This window comes from Sporisorium graminicola, chromosome SGRAM_7 (genome assembly GCF_005498985.1).
Source record: "Sporisorium graminicola strain CBS 10092 chromosome SGRAM_7, whole genome shotgun sequence".
Lineage (NCBI taxonomy): Eukaryota > Fungi > Basidiomycota > Ustilaginomycetes > Ustilaginales > Ustilaginaceae > Sporisorium > Sporisorium graminicola.
The window spans coordinates 110600-124514 of NC_043737.1; the positions used below are offsets into that span (position 1 = coordinate 110600).

General features: G+C 58.4%; 3 protein-coding genes across 3 annotated transcripts; all 3 read left to right on the top strand.

Moving 5' to 3' along the window:
- Positions 1–26: 26 nt before the first annotated feature.
- EX895_005497 (uncharacterized protein) lies at positions 27–3835 on the top strand (the record flags this gene model as incomplete). The annotated part of the gene is made up of 4 exons (XM_029886089.1): positions 27–80; positions 239–256; positions 371–3066; positions 3193–3835. The coding sequence occupies 4 exons, from the start codon at positions 27–29 to the stop codon at positions 3833–3835; spliced, it is 3411 nt and encodes a 1136-aa protein (XP_029737320.1).
- Positions 3836–4519: 684 nt separating this feature from the next.
- EX895_005498 (uncharacterized protein) lies at positions 4520–9924 on the top strand (the record flags this gene model as incomplete). The annotated part of the gene is made up of 3 exons (XM_029886090.1): positions 4520–8094; positions 8208–8566; positions 8699–9924. The coding sequence occupies 3 exons, from the start codon at positions 4520–4522 to the stop codon at positions 9922–9924; spliced, it is 5160 nt and encodes a 1719-aa protein (XP_029737321.1).
- Positions 9925–10761: 837 nt separating this feature from the next.
- EX895_005499 (uncharacterized protein) lies at positions 10762–13807 on the top strand (the record flags this gene model as incomplete). The annotated part of the gene is made up of 2 exons (XM_029886091.1): positions 10762–11072; positions 11170–13807. 2 exons carry the CDS (start codon positions 10762–10764, stop codon positions 13805–13807), a joined length of 2949 nt encoding a protein of 982 aa, XP_029737322.1.
- Between the last annotated feature and the right edge of the window lie 108 nt (positions 13808–13915).

Below are 13915 nucleotides of genomic sequence, written 5' to 3' on the forward strand. Positions count from 1 at the left end.
GGCTCCACACCCTCAAGGGGAAGTCTATGCAGAGCCCGAGCCAGGACGAATGGTGCGGCTTGTTCCAGTCACAAGTTTGCGTGAGTGTACTCAGCGTCGTTAAGGACCGTTGCGAACTAACTCAACTGACGTCTCCGATCAAGTGACTCCTCACGGAGAGGCCATTTCCTCTGTTCTGCTCGGTCTAGCCTCTCTTTATCGTCGCCTCTTTGACTTTCCTTTCTTCAATGCGGTTCAGTCGCTGAGCCTTCCCAAGGTGAGTTGGGACATGAGAGCCGCGTTGATGGTCACCTCCAATTATGATAGGATTGTGAAGTGTGGACGGAATGCTCATTTCGAAAGCTGCTTCGTGACTGCCGGCAATCGACAGGTGCTCGAGTCGGCGGAGAACGTTGTGCTGTCGGCTCCCACAGGGTCCGGCAAGACCGTCATATTTGAGCTGGCTCTCATACGCATGCTGACCAAGGACCCTGAAAACGCGCGAGCCGTCTATCTGGCCCCAACCAAGGCACTGTGCTCGGAGCGAACTCGCGACTGGTCGACTCGCTTTGGATCGGTCGGATGCGGCGTCACTGAGCTTACGGGAGACTCTGTCCATGGTCTGCAGGTCGCTCGAAAGAGCCGCCTGATCGTCACGACGCCCGAGAAATGGGACAGCCTCACGCGCAGATGGGACGAGCACTCGGGCATTCTCTCATCCATCCGTCTCTTGCTCATCGACGAGGTGCACATCCTCAACGAAGTCCAACGTGGTGCTCGCATCGAAGTCGTAGTCACGCGCACCCAAACATGGGGCAATCGGGTGCGCTTCGTCGCCGTCTCAGCCACGGTGCCCAACCTTGAGGACGTTGCAACATGGATCGGGCCCAATCCTAACGTACAACGACCAGGCACTTTGCCGCCTTCAGCAGAGATCTTTCAGTTCGACGACACTTATCGCCCCTGTCCCTTGCAGAAGCATGTGTATGGCTATCCCAAGGCTAAGGACGAATTCGCTTTCCAGGCCTACCTCAACCACAAGCTCGCAGAGCTGATCGAAATTCATGCCGCCGGAAGACCGTGCCTGATCTTTTGCGCCACCCGCCGTTCCACACTTCAAGCGGCCAACACGATCGCGGAAGCTCGCAGAAAAGCGGAAGAGAACGGAGGAGCCGTTCCTCCCGCTTCAAACGAGGTTCGTGGTCGGAGTAGTCTACAAGGAGTGACCTTTGACGACCAAGACTTGCAGAGGCTCGCGACATCGGGGATCGCTTTCCATCATGCCGGCCTCTCCATCTTCGACCGCCGAAGCGTAGAGCAAGCGTTCCTTGCAGACAAGATCGGGGTCCTCTGCTGCACCACGACGCTGGCGACGGGGATCAACTTGCCTGCGTACTGCGTCGTCATTAGAGGAACCAAGCAGTTTGACGGACAGTGGTGCGAAATGTCGGAGCTCGACCTCATTCAGATGATGGGTCGCGCGGGACGACCGCAGTTCGACCGCAGTGGCATTGCCGTCATCATGTGTGAGGACACAATGCAGGCGCACTATCGTGAGCTCGTAAGTGGCACGCGCGCCATCGAGTCCAGCCTGGCGCCTTGCTTGGTCGAACACGTCAATGCCGAAATCGGCCTGCGCGGAAGGATGACCGAGCAGCAAATTGAAGACTGGATCCGCAAGAGCTTCATGTGGACGCGACTTCACAAGAATCCGACCTACTATCTGAGCCAAGAGGAGGGCATCGGGCTCGACAGTGTCGAAGAAATCCTCAAGCATCTGGTCACAAGGACGCTGACGACGCTTAAGGATGCTGACCTCATCTTGCGTTCCGAGACTGCATTCGAGGTCACGTCCACCGAGTACGGCATCATCATGTCCCGCTTCTTCATTCGTCACAAAACCATGCTTGCGCTCATCGCGATCGCGCCCGGCGCCAATACCAGGGCCGTCCTCGAAGCGGTCTCACGAGCGGAAGAATTTGGCGATCAAAGGATACGGCCTGGAGAAAAGGGCTTCCTAAACCTCCTCCGCACCCATCCAGAGATCCGCTATCCGCCGCGTCAGGTAGCGCAGGTTGCGGACAAAATCTCGCTCCTCGTCCAGGCCCAATTGTCTGCGATCAACTTGGCGCAGCTATCGCAGCCAGCCGTCGGTGAAGCGAGCCCGCACATGGACATTAGACGCATCATCCCCCATGCCACTCGCATAGCCAGGGCTGTGGTCGACATTACGATCTACCGCCAAGACGGCACTGCCTGTAAGGTGGCGCTCGACCTTGCACGTTCTATCGCTGCCGAGGCGTGGGACGGCTCGCCTGCGATGCTACGACAAATCGATCAAATCGGCGAGCGTTCCATCAAAGCGCTGGCCAACGCCGGCATCACCACATGGCAGAGCCTGGCCAGCACCACCTCGGCCAAGATTGAGATGATCCTCAACCGTAATCCGCCGTTTGGCAGCAAGGTGATTGCCGCGGCGCAGTCGGTGCCGCGGATTGAACTTGAGATGATGCAGCGCTCGTCCTCGCCTTCGACATCTTCCTTCGCATCTCTACCTGCAAACCGAAGCGCTGATCCATCTGCCGCCGTGCAGGTCAGGCCTTCCGGAATCAAAGTGGTACTTGACGTTGTGATTCGGATCGAGAATCGTGCAACGTGCATGCTTAAGTCGAAAAAGTCGAAGATGGCCTTGAGTGTTTGCATCTTGACCCTTACGTCGGACGGCGACTACGTCGACTTTCGCCGCATGCCGATCTGGCGCTTCCAATCCGAGAAGCAATTTACACTGCACGTACACCTTACCGATCCTCGCCGTCGCATTCTTACGTATGCAGCTTGCGACGAGATTGCGGGCACGCTGATGCAGGCAAACTTGCTGCCCGTGGACATGTCAATGGGTTCCCACAGGACCAGGATAGCCCGTGCTGAGCTGCAACGTGGAGGCATGAGCGACGAGGCTGTGGTGGGCTCGAAGAATCTAGCCGGGCTGTCACAGTCCTCTGTTAATGAAGGTTGTGTCGAGGGCCCAGAGGACACAGCGTTTCGAGATATGCTGAATGTCGGCGAAGAAGAGGGCACAAGGAAAAGGTCAGTCTCGTTACATTCTTACAAAGTGTCGAGAGAGGAGGCGGCGAGACTGCTGACTTTTATTGATCGCCTATCGACCGTTTGGTATCCTCGACGTGAACTAATTTGTCTGTATCACCACTACAGATGCAAGCACAAGTGCAAAGGTGATTGTCGCCACGTGTGCTGTCAGCGTGCTCGCGAACAGGAACTGTTCGGCAAACAGAGGGAGTATCAGTTCCAGAGCCGTGCGTTCGACGACGGCTCGCAGAGTACCATGCAGCGCTATCTGAAGCCTGTTGGGACGCCTTTCGGGGAACCGAGCGTGCTGTCACACAAACGCAAGGCAATTCTGGATCGCTTCATCGACGCCGAGGCACCACAAAATCTGTTGAGCCGGCTGGATCGACAAGAGTCCGAATACGACCGAGCTTTTGATACTGCTGATGCCTTGCAGATGCCTGATAGGCACAGAGGAGGCGCGCCAAGCGCAGCCCAGGGCAGCAGTGCGAGTGCAATGGCGATCGGCTCGTGGCAACAGGGGCGGTCAACGGCGGAGCGTCTCGTCCGCGCTCGCTCTGGTTTGCGTTCAGAGGCAGTGCCTCGCATGCCTCCGCTGGGTGGCGTTGCTTACGATAACAGATCACATACAAGCAGACAAGTGCCTGCCGAAGCGTTTGAGGTGCATGGAGGGAAGCCGACGCCATCTGCAGAGCGGCCCGCTCAACGACACTTCCTAAGAGCAATCGGCCCTCCGCAATGGCTCAACAATGACGACGCCGCCAGTTGATTTCCTGCTTGAAGCTCTTCGTGAGCAGTCGTGGTCCCAGTTGTCAGGAAGACGTCTCCGTTTCTCAATAAGGCAGTCCTAATGCGTACCTCAGAACGTCTCTGTCGAAGTCGACCCGCTTGACCTTCCTGTCCATTGCCATGAACAGCTGAACGAATATAATAAATTTGAGAATCATCAAAGATTGATGCAATTTTCTTTTTCTGCGTGGAAATTAAGGGAATTAAGTGAATAAAATGATTTAAATGAGGATGGCGACCGCGTCGCGCGTCGCGGAGAGAGAGCAACACCACACGGTTGTACGCGAAACAGCGAAGCTGAGCCACTGAAGAGAGAGGAGAGAGAGCGAGAGAAAGGGTCTGCCGAGCTCTTGGCTAGCTTCTTCCATCTTTACTTCGGAGCATCTGCCCTTGTCTCTTGGTTGCTGTTCCCCCTCCATCGTATCCTTCCTATTCCCACCAGTATCTCGTTCTAGCAGCTTTCAGCATCCTCTCTTCGCGTCTTTCTCTTTGCCAGTAGTAGTCACTGCTCCGTTCGTCCAGCGCCTATCTTGATTATACCCTTACAAGCCACGCTCAATCCTTCTCGCTCGTTCAGCGACCGCGCCACGCGTTTTCCTCCTTGTTCTCAACTGATCAAAGCCCTGTTCGGCACACATCCGACAGCAAGTTCCCACGGTCCAAGATGCCTAGCAAGCCATCTTCCGCGACCAAGCAGTCGACGCTGCTTGGCTTCTTCTCCAAGGCTCCTGCGCCTCAGGGACCAGCTTCCGCATCACCAGCATCCCAGCAGAAGGCGGCTGCAAAGCCCCCTTCCGCACAGACGGCTCAGCCGAAGACGAATGGAAAAGACGCGTCCAAGTCGTCGCCGAAGATGGCCAAAGCTCAGCCTCTCGAGACGCCTCCACCAAGCGAGTCCAGATCGAGCACTCGCGCTTCTCGACAACCACCAAGTGATGCCACTGAAAGCGAGGCTGCTCGACCACCCTCATCTTCCCCCACTTTTCATTGCTCGAGCTCCCTGTCCACCGACAGCCTTATCCCCACCACACAAGCTGCTCCAAGACCACCACACAAGTCTTCCGACTCGGACGACCTCACGCCGCCCCCGAGCAGCGACATTGACAACATGGATGTCGACGAGTACGACGAAGACACCGAGCAGCCGCTCTTCCGTCGCCGGGCTGCAGCCAAACGGCCCGTGACGTACGCAGAATCCGACTCGGAGGGCGGCGCCGCCGTCGACACGGACAGCGAAGACGAGCTGCCCCGATCCGCCAAGAGCCGCAAGGCCAGTGCAGCCAAGCGAGCTCGCAAGACGCGCGACGAGGATGACTTCATCGTTCCTGACGATCACGACGAGGACGAGGAAGAGCTACCCTTGGACGCAGCTAATGCATCCGAAGACGATGACAACGGCGACGCTGCCCTTGCCAGCGAACCTGGCAGCGATGCAGACGATGACGGCAAACCATCGAAACGCGGAAAGACCAGCGCAAACAACAAAAAGGCACCCGCCACCTCTTTCTCCCGATCCATCGGCTCCAACTCAACACTCAACTCGTTCCAGCTGGGCAGAATCTCGTCTGCGTCAGCATCGCCCAGCTCTTTTCTGCACGTCGGCGCCAGCAATGGCACTGCCCGCGCCGGCCCTTCCGCTGCCTCCCTCTCCCACCTCACCAAAGCAGAACGCCGAGTCATCGAAGAGAAGCGCAAGAAGGCCGAGAACGAAGAGGCGTACAGCTTCCTGCTCGATTTGCGCGACAAGGACGGCAACCGTCCTGGCGACGTCGAATATGACTCGCGCACCGTCTACATTCCCAGGTCGGCCTGGAAGGACTTCACGCCCTTCGAGAGGCAATTCTGGGAGATCAAGCAGAACCATTGGGACACGGTGCTTTTCTTCCAAAAGGGCAAATTCTATGAGCTCTACGAGGAAGACGCGCTGATCGGCCATCGCGAGTTCGACCTCAAGCTCACCGACAGAGTCAAGATGAAGATGGTTGGCGTGCCTGAATCTTCGTTCGACATCTTCGCCGCTAAGTTCCTCGCTCTCGGATACAAGGTCGGCCGCGTCGACCAGACCGAGACTGCCGTGGCCAAGGGCATGCGCGTGGGCGAACGTTCCCGGGGTGGTGGCTCCGAGATTGTCAACCGCGAGCTCCGACACGTGTTGACCAGCGGCACCATCGTCGACGCTGCCTCGCTGCCCGACGACCTCAACAGCTACTGCGTGTCGATCAAGGAATCCGCTACGCCTGGCCGCAACGGTCCCATTTTTGGCGTGTGTACGCTCGACGCTGCCACCGCCGAGTTCAACTTGACCGAGTTTGAGGACGACGAGTCGAGGACTAGGCTCGAGACCTTGCTCCGTTCGCTTCGTCTCAAGGAGGTCCTCCACGAGAAGGGAGGGCTTTCGGCCCCAACGCTGCGCGTCCTGCGCAGCACCGTTCCCAGCACGGCGCAGACCACCATGCTCAAGCCTGGTGTCGAGTTCTTGGAGCCCGAGAGCACACTGCGCAAGCTCAACGCCCTCTTCAATCCCAACGTGGACGCCGAAGCTTGTCTTGATTCGCTCGATCCCGTCGACCCAGCCTTACTGCCCGAGGGCATCACATCCATGGTGGATCGAGCCTGCGCCATGTCGGCGCTTGGCGGCATGCTGTGCTACCTGGCCCAACTCAACCTCGACCGCGATCTGTGCTCCAGCCGCAACTTCAACATCTTTGACCCGCTGCGCCAAGACAAGTGCCTCGTGCTCGATGCGCAGTCGCTCACCCACCTCAACGTGCTGCAGAACGACGAGGGTACGGACGAGGGCACACTCCACCGCCTGCTCAACCGCTGCGTGACCCCCTCTGGAAAGCGTCTCTTCAAACTCTGGCTTGTCGCCCCGCTTGCGACCGCCGACACCATTCGAGCGCGCCAGGACGCAGTCGAAGACCTGCTCAAGAACCCATGCTTTGGCGACGAGTTCGAGACGTTCGGCAAAGCCGTCCCTGACATCGAGCGCATCGTGCCGCGCGTCCGTGCTGGCAAGTGCCGTCCTCGCGACTTCACCGCAGTGCTCAAGTCGCTGGCCCGCTTCGAAAAGGCGGTCAAGCAGCTTCGTTCTCAGTGCCAAAGCTTCGAGACCGCGGTGATCGATACTCTGCTGCAGTCCATCCCGCCCGTGTCTACGATGGCGCGCGAATTGCAGTCGAGCTTCAGGGTCACCGAGGATGGCTCGTTCCATCCCATCGAGGGCGCCTTCGAACCGTACGACCGTGCCGAGACCGCCATCGCCGAGGTCGAGGCACAGCTCGAGCACGAGATCGAGACGTACCGCAAGCAGCTCAAGCTCAATGCCTCCAAGTGTGCCTGGAAGCATCTCGGCACCAAGGACATCTTCCAGATTGAGGTGCCCGTCGCCGTCAAAGTGCCCAGCAACTGGACCAAGCTTAGCGGCACCAAGGACCGAAACCGCTGGTATTCGCCCAAGGTGCGCGATCTCGTCCAAGACATCAAGGAGGCACGCGAGACTCGGCTTGCCGCACTCAAGCAGTTCCACCAGAGCCTGTTTGCCAGCTTTGCCGACCAGAGCGATGTGTTCCTCCAGGCTGTCAAGACGTTGGCCGAAATCGACTGCCTGCTCTCGCTGGCCAAGGCGTCGTACGCGATCGGCGAGCCCTCGTGCCGACCCGAGCTGGTCGAGCACGAGACGGCGCTGCTCGAGTTCGAAGAGCTGCGTCACCCGTGCATCGCTGGCGACAATGTCGAGTTCATTCCCAACGACATCCGACTCGGCGGTGAGAGTGACGAGGTGGTCATCTTGACGGGCGGAAACATGGCGGGTAAGAGCACTACCGCACGCACCAGCGCGACGGCCGTGATTCTTGCTCAGCTGGGCTGTCGAGTGCCGGCTTCACGCGCACGCCTCTCGCCCGTGGACCGCATCGCCTCGCGCATGGGTGCCAACGACCAAATCTTCCGCAACAACAGTACGTTCATGGTCGAGATGCTCGAGGCTTCGCGCATCATCAGCGAGTGTACGCCGCGCTCGCTCGTCATCATGGATGAGCTGGGACGAGGGACTAGCACGTTTGATGGGCAGGCGATCGCGTTTGCTGTGCTGCATCACCTGGTCAGCCGCACGCGGTGCTTGACCTTCTTCCTGACCCACTACACCAACTTGGCGTACGACTTCAACTCCTACTCGCGCGTCAGCAATAAGCACATGCAGGTGCTGGTCGACGATGGCAAGCGCGAGGTCATTTTCACGTAAGTCGCCACCACCGCAATCCAGCTCGCAGACCCGCTCGATTCTAACCGGGCAAACCACTGACTCTCCTTTTATCTCTCTCTTTCCCTTCCTTTCGACTCTGGTCCCACAGATACCGTCTCGTGGATGGCATCGCCGAGTCTTCATACGGTACGCAGGTGGCCGCGCTGGCCGGCGTGCCGCACGAGATCTGCGATCGCGCCGCTGCCGTTTCAAAGCAGTTTGCGGAAGCCACCAAGGCGAGCCAGGCCGAGAAGAACAAGAGCGCGATCCCTCTCGCCCTGCTGAGCGACTTTGTGCACCTCTTCAAGCTGGCCGGGGAGCCGACGCCCGCTTCCAGCGACCGCAATGCCGAAGCCAAAGCGCTGACCACGCTCTCGCAGCTCGACATCATTCGCTCTCAAGTAGCTGCTCTGGCTCAAGCAGGATCTGCCGCCAAGTCACTCCCTAGCCCACTTCCAACTTTGACCTGTACGTAGTGCTTTTGTAGTTTGTCGCCAATGACCAAGGTCTCCTGGCCGAATTGCTGATGCTGGGTACATCTCTCTGACGACGCATGTGTGTTTTCTCTCTCTCTCTCCCTCTCTTTTTTTTGAAGGACAGCTGTCGACTCAGAGGACGAGATGGCGGTTGACGATCAGCAAGACGAGCCCGCCCGCCTGCTTCCGCCGGCGGTAAAAAAGATCACCACGTACGCTGGACGCAGTCGGCGCGCCGTGACGGAGGATGTCGAGCAGCAGCCTCTTTGCTTTTCGAGTCGGGAGGACGAGGACGACGAGGAGGCGATGCCGAAAGCTGCCAGCAGTCCGATTCTGTCGTCGGTGCATACTCCGCTCTTCCCCACGATGCGTCATTCGAAGCCATCAGCACGCAAGACGCAATCGAAAGCAGTGAAAGCAGCGACACCCGCACTTGCACGAGAGCCGGAACAACTCATCTTGGACTTGGGACAGCGGATCCGGATCCGTTGCAACGAATGCGATATGCAGTACGACACGTCCTCGGCGGAAGACTGCACGCTGCATGCGCGTCATCACGAACGCACAGTGAAAGGTCTCGACTGGAGCGCCAAAGCGTTGACCGTGTCAGGCGAGATGGCGTCGCAGCTCACGTTGTCGAGACGCAGGGGACGCGGCAAAGCAGTGCTAAGCGGTAAGCAGAGTGCCGCGGGCAGTGGTAGCGAGGCTGGCCAACCAGAGTCGATCGTGATCCGATGCTACGACATGGCGGCGTTGAAGGACGCCACAGCGACGAGGAAGATCAACGAGCTGCTGCAGACGGTGGATGACGCGCTGGGGGCTGCTCCGGTCAGTGTTTCGGAGATTCAAGGATGCAAAGTTCTCGTCGCGATTTGCGCTGGTCGAGCAGCCGGTGCGGCTGTCGTCGGGCGCATTCCCGCGGGTCACGCGCGGGAAGTGCTTCCCTCGAGCGGCAACAAGGAGAACGATGCCGTTGATGCCAGTTCGGCCGTCGACGATGCCGGAGCAGCAGCCTCCAAGCTGCGTGCTACCACCGTGTGGAACGACGCCGGCGACGCCATCTTTGTCTCTGACGCCTTACCCTCGTCCAAGACACCACCCATAGGGGTGTTCCGCATCCACGTCATCCCTGGCTGGAGACGCACGGGCATGGCGAGTGCTCTGCTGGATGCAGCGGCGGACAACAGCGTGTATGGATTCGATCTGGATGGGCTCGTCAAGACGTACGGAAGCAGAGCGAGGTCGGTTGCGTTTAGCCAGCCGACGGAGGCCGGAAGGAAGCTGGCAGAGGCATGGATCCGTAAGGACGCGACGAATGCTGCGGCACGACTCGTCGTGTTCGAAGCTTGATCTTGATCGTCGATAGATCGGAGGATCGCAATGTACGATGTCACACTGTCACATGTCAGTTTCGGATCTCCTTGCCTCAACAAATGTCTCGGAAACTTTGATTCACGATTGTGCAAGAATCTGGTGCTCAATGCGCAAGGGAATCGTATGACATCGTCTGCCTATTTTGAAGCAGCAGACGTGGTACTCCCGAAGCAACCCAGGCGATGTTGACGAGGAAGAGGTGGAAGACGAAGCAATGTCGCTGTCTTAACATTCACGAAACGAAAAGCTGTCGTGCGAGTGAAAAGCGCGAATACAACCTGAGAAAGGCTCAATTAGAAAATGCGGCACGGGGAGGCGAGTAATACGGGAAATCATCAAAAATTGAGACGCGCTCTGCAGGCGAAAGATTATTCAAAGACGCGGAGCTCTGTTGCTCAACGGAGCAGAGAGTGATCCGAGCGGCGAAGGGGGGATGTGTCTGTGTGTGTGTCTCTCTCTGTCTCTGTCTGCGTGTTGAGCTGGAAGATTGGCCAGCTGAAGCCAAGCAAGTCGACTCTGCCACGCAGCGTTGGCAACACGTCCATCGATGCGTCGTCTCGCTATTTGACGCATCTCCACCACCTCCTTCCATATCTTCATTAACTGGCCGTACATTTCCTCACGCATACCAGCACTCACGCGAACGGAAGTTATTCTTGCGACAGAGTGAGCAAGCATCGTCGTTCACCGCCTCATCGTCACGACACCCGCAGCGGCTGTGGACGCTTCTTCCATCTCCACGAGCTGGATTTCGACTAGCACATCCACCATCGACGACACGCCCTGGGCGCGGGTCGACTTTCCTCACACACAATGGCGTCCTCCGAGGCCATTGCATATACCGTCGTTGCTCCTGACCCGAGCAGCGACGGCATCGAGCTCTCAACCCAGGATCTGCGCAACAACCTGCAACGCGGATCCGACGAGGTCAAGCTCGAGACGCTTCGACGCATCATCGTCTCGACCCTCAACGGTTCTCCTCAGCCCAACCTGCTCATGCCCATCATCCAATATGTCTTGCCCAGCCGCAACAAACAGCTCAAAAAGATGCTTCACTTTTACTGGGAGGTGTGCCCTAAGCTCGATGAGAAGGGCAACCTCAAACAGGAGATGATTCTCGTCTGGTATGTACTTGCCGTTCCGATTTGCATCACAGCCAACAACCGTCCACATGCTGACCACACCCACGATTTATCTTTTCCTGTCTTCCCTCTCTCACAGCAATGCCATTCGAAACGACTTGCAGCACCCTAACGAGTACATCCGAGGCTCCACATTACGCTTCCTCCAAAAGGTCAAGGAGCCCGAGCTCCTCGAACCACTCATCCCCACCATTCGCCAGTGTCTCGAGCATCGTCACAGCTATGTCCGCAAGAACGCCGTCTTCTGCGTCTACTCGATATACCAGCAGAACGAGAACCTCATCGTCGATGCTCCCGAGCTGATGGAGACGTTCCTCGCTGCTGAGGCCGACACTACATGCAAGCGCAACGCTTTCGTGCTTCTCTGCCACACTGCACCCGAACGAGCCGTGCAGTACTTCCTCGGCCTCGGCGACCAAGTTGCATCGCAGGACGAGCTCATGCAGCTCGCCATCATCGAGCTCATCCGCAAGGACTGCCGCGGCGAGTCGCCCAACCGTGCTCGCTATATTCGCGCCGTCTCAGAGCTCCTGGCGGCTCCCAGCCATTCCGTTAAGTATGAGGCTGCGACCACGCTCACCACGCTCACGCAGAACGCTGTTGCCGTCAAAGCCACCGCCAGCGCGCTCATCGAGCTCATCGTCCGCGAGAGCGACAACAACGTCAAGCTCATCGTGCTCGACCGTCTCGACGGGTTGCGAACCAAGCACGACCACGCCATCGACCCTCTCGTCATGGATCTCCTCCGTGTGCTCAGTAGCCCTGACATGGACGTTCGACGCAAGGCGCTCCGCATCGCGCTCGAGATGGTCTCGAGCCGCAACATTGAAGAGGTGGTGCTCTTGCTCAAGAAGGAGCTCATGAAGACGGTCGACTCGTCCCAGTCGCAGGACAAGAACCTCGAGTACCGCCAGCTGCTCATCCAGTCGATCCACACGTGCGCCATCAAGTTTTCCGAGGTCGCTTCCAACGTCGTCCACGTGCTCATGGAGTTCCTCGGCGACTCGAACAACCCCTCGGCCGTCGATGTCATTGCCTTTGTCCGCGAGGTGGTTGAGAAGTTCCCCAACTTGCGCTCCTCGATCGTCGATAAGCTGCTCCGCACGTTTACCGAGATCAAGTCGGGTAAAGTGTTCCGCGGTGCGCTGTGGATTGTTGGCGAGTACTGCGCTGATATCGAGGACATCAAGGAGGCCATGCAGCAGATTCGCAAGGTGATCGGCGAGGTACCCATCCTCGCCGCCGAAGAGCGTTTGCTCGACTCGCCGTCTGCTGAAGGGGATAGTGCTGCGGATGGTGCGGACGAGGCTTCTTCGTCTTCGGCACTGGGAGGCGCCAAACCCGCTGCGTCCTCGGCGGCCAATCGTGTGCGCGCCGATGGAACCTACGCCACAGAGACCGCGTTCAGCTCGGAAGCCAACCAGGCCGCGCGCCTCGATGCGGTCAAGAACGCGTCCAAGCCGCCGCTGCGCTCGCTGCTGTTGCTCGGCGACTTCTATACGGGCACCGTACTCGCCTCGACGCTCACGAAGCTGGTTCTTCGCTTCGCCGAGCTCTCGTCTGACGCCGCCGCCAAGAACAGCCTGCGCGCCGAGTCGATGCTCATCATGACGAGCATCGTTCGCGTGGGCCAGTCCAAGTTTTCGGCCTCGCCTATCGACGAGGACTCGACCGAGCGTATCATGGCGTGCGTCGAAACGCTGGCTTCGTCGATCCAGGAGGCCGAGCCCGAGAGCAAGGAGGCCAAGCAGGTGTTCTTGCACGATACCAAGGCGGCGTACACCAAGATGGTCGAGCACGAGCAAGAGAAAGCGGCGGAGAAGCTCGCCAAGGAGACCAAGGTGGTGAAGGTGCAACCGGACGATTTGCTGTCGTTCCGACAATTCTCCAAGAAGGCGGCGGACGATGCGGCTGAGGAGTACGAGCGGGAGCTGACGCAGGCGACGGGAGCTGCCGAGGCTGCCAAGGACGATTTCATCAGCAAGTTGGCGCGCGTGGTGCAGCTGACTGGATTCTCCGATCCCGTCTACGCCGAGGCGTATGTCAACGTGCACCAGTTTGACATCTTGCTGGATGTTCTTGTGGTCAATCAGACGGCCGAGACGCTGCAGAACCTGTCGATCGAGTTTGCCACGCTCGGCGATCTCAAGCTGGTGGAGCGTCCGTCCAATTACACGCTGGCGCCGTACTCGTACCAGTCGATCAAGGCGACCATCAAGGTGTCGAGCACCGAGACGGGCGTCATCTTTGGCAACATCATCTACGAGGGCGCCGCGGGCACGGGCACGCAGAGTGCGGGCGATGCCAAGTGCGTCGTGCTCAACGACATCCACATTGACATTATGGACTACATCGCGCCAGCGTACTGCAACGAAGCGCAGTTCCGCGCCATGTGGACCGAGTTCGAATGGGAGAACAAGGTCAACGTCAACACGGCCATCACCGATCTCAGGGAGTATCTGGCGCATATCATGAAGAGCACAAACATGTCCTGTCTGACGCCCGAGGCTAGCCTGGCGGGCGAATGCGGGTTCTTGTCCGCCAACATGTACGCCCGGAGCCTGTTCGGCGAGGATGCGCTGGCCAACCTGAGCATCGAGCTGCTGCCGGATGGAAAGACAATTCAGGGCCATGTCAGGATCAGGTCCAAGACGCAGGGCATTGCGCTGAGTCTAGGCGACAAGATCACGTTGGCTCAGAAGGCTGTTCAGGAGTAAGTTGTGAAATGTGATGCTGCTTTTGAAATTGTCCAAGGGTGTGTGCGATCAGTGGCTGTGAACGAGCCAGAGATGTGATTGCGTGTGCGAGGACAAGTGAGGTTGGGC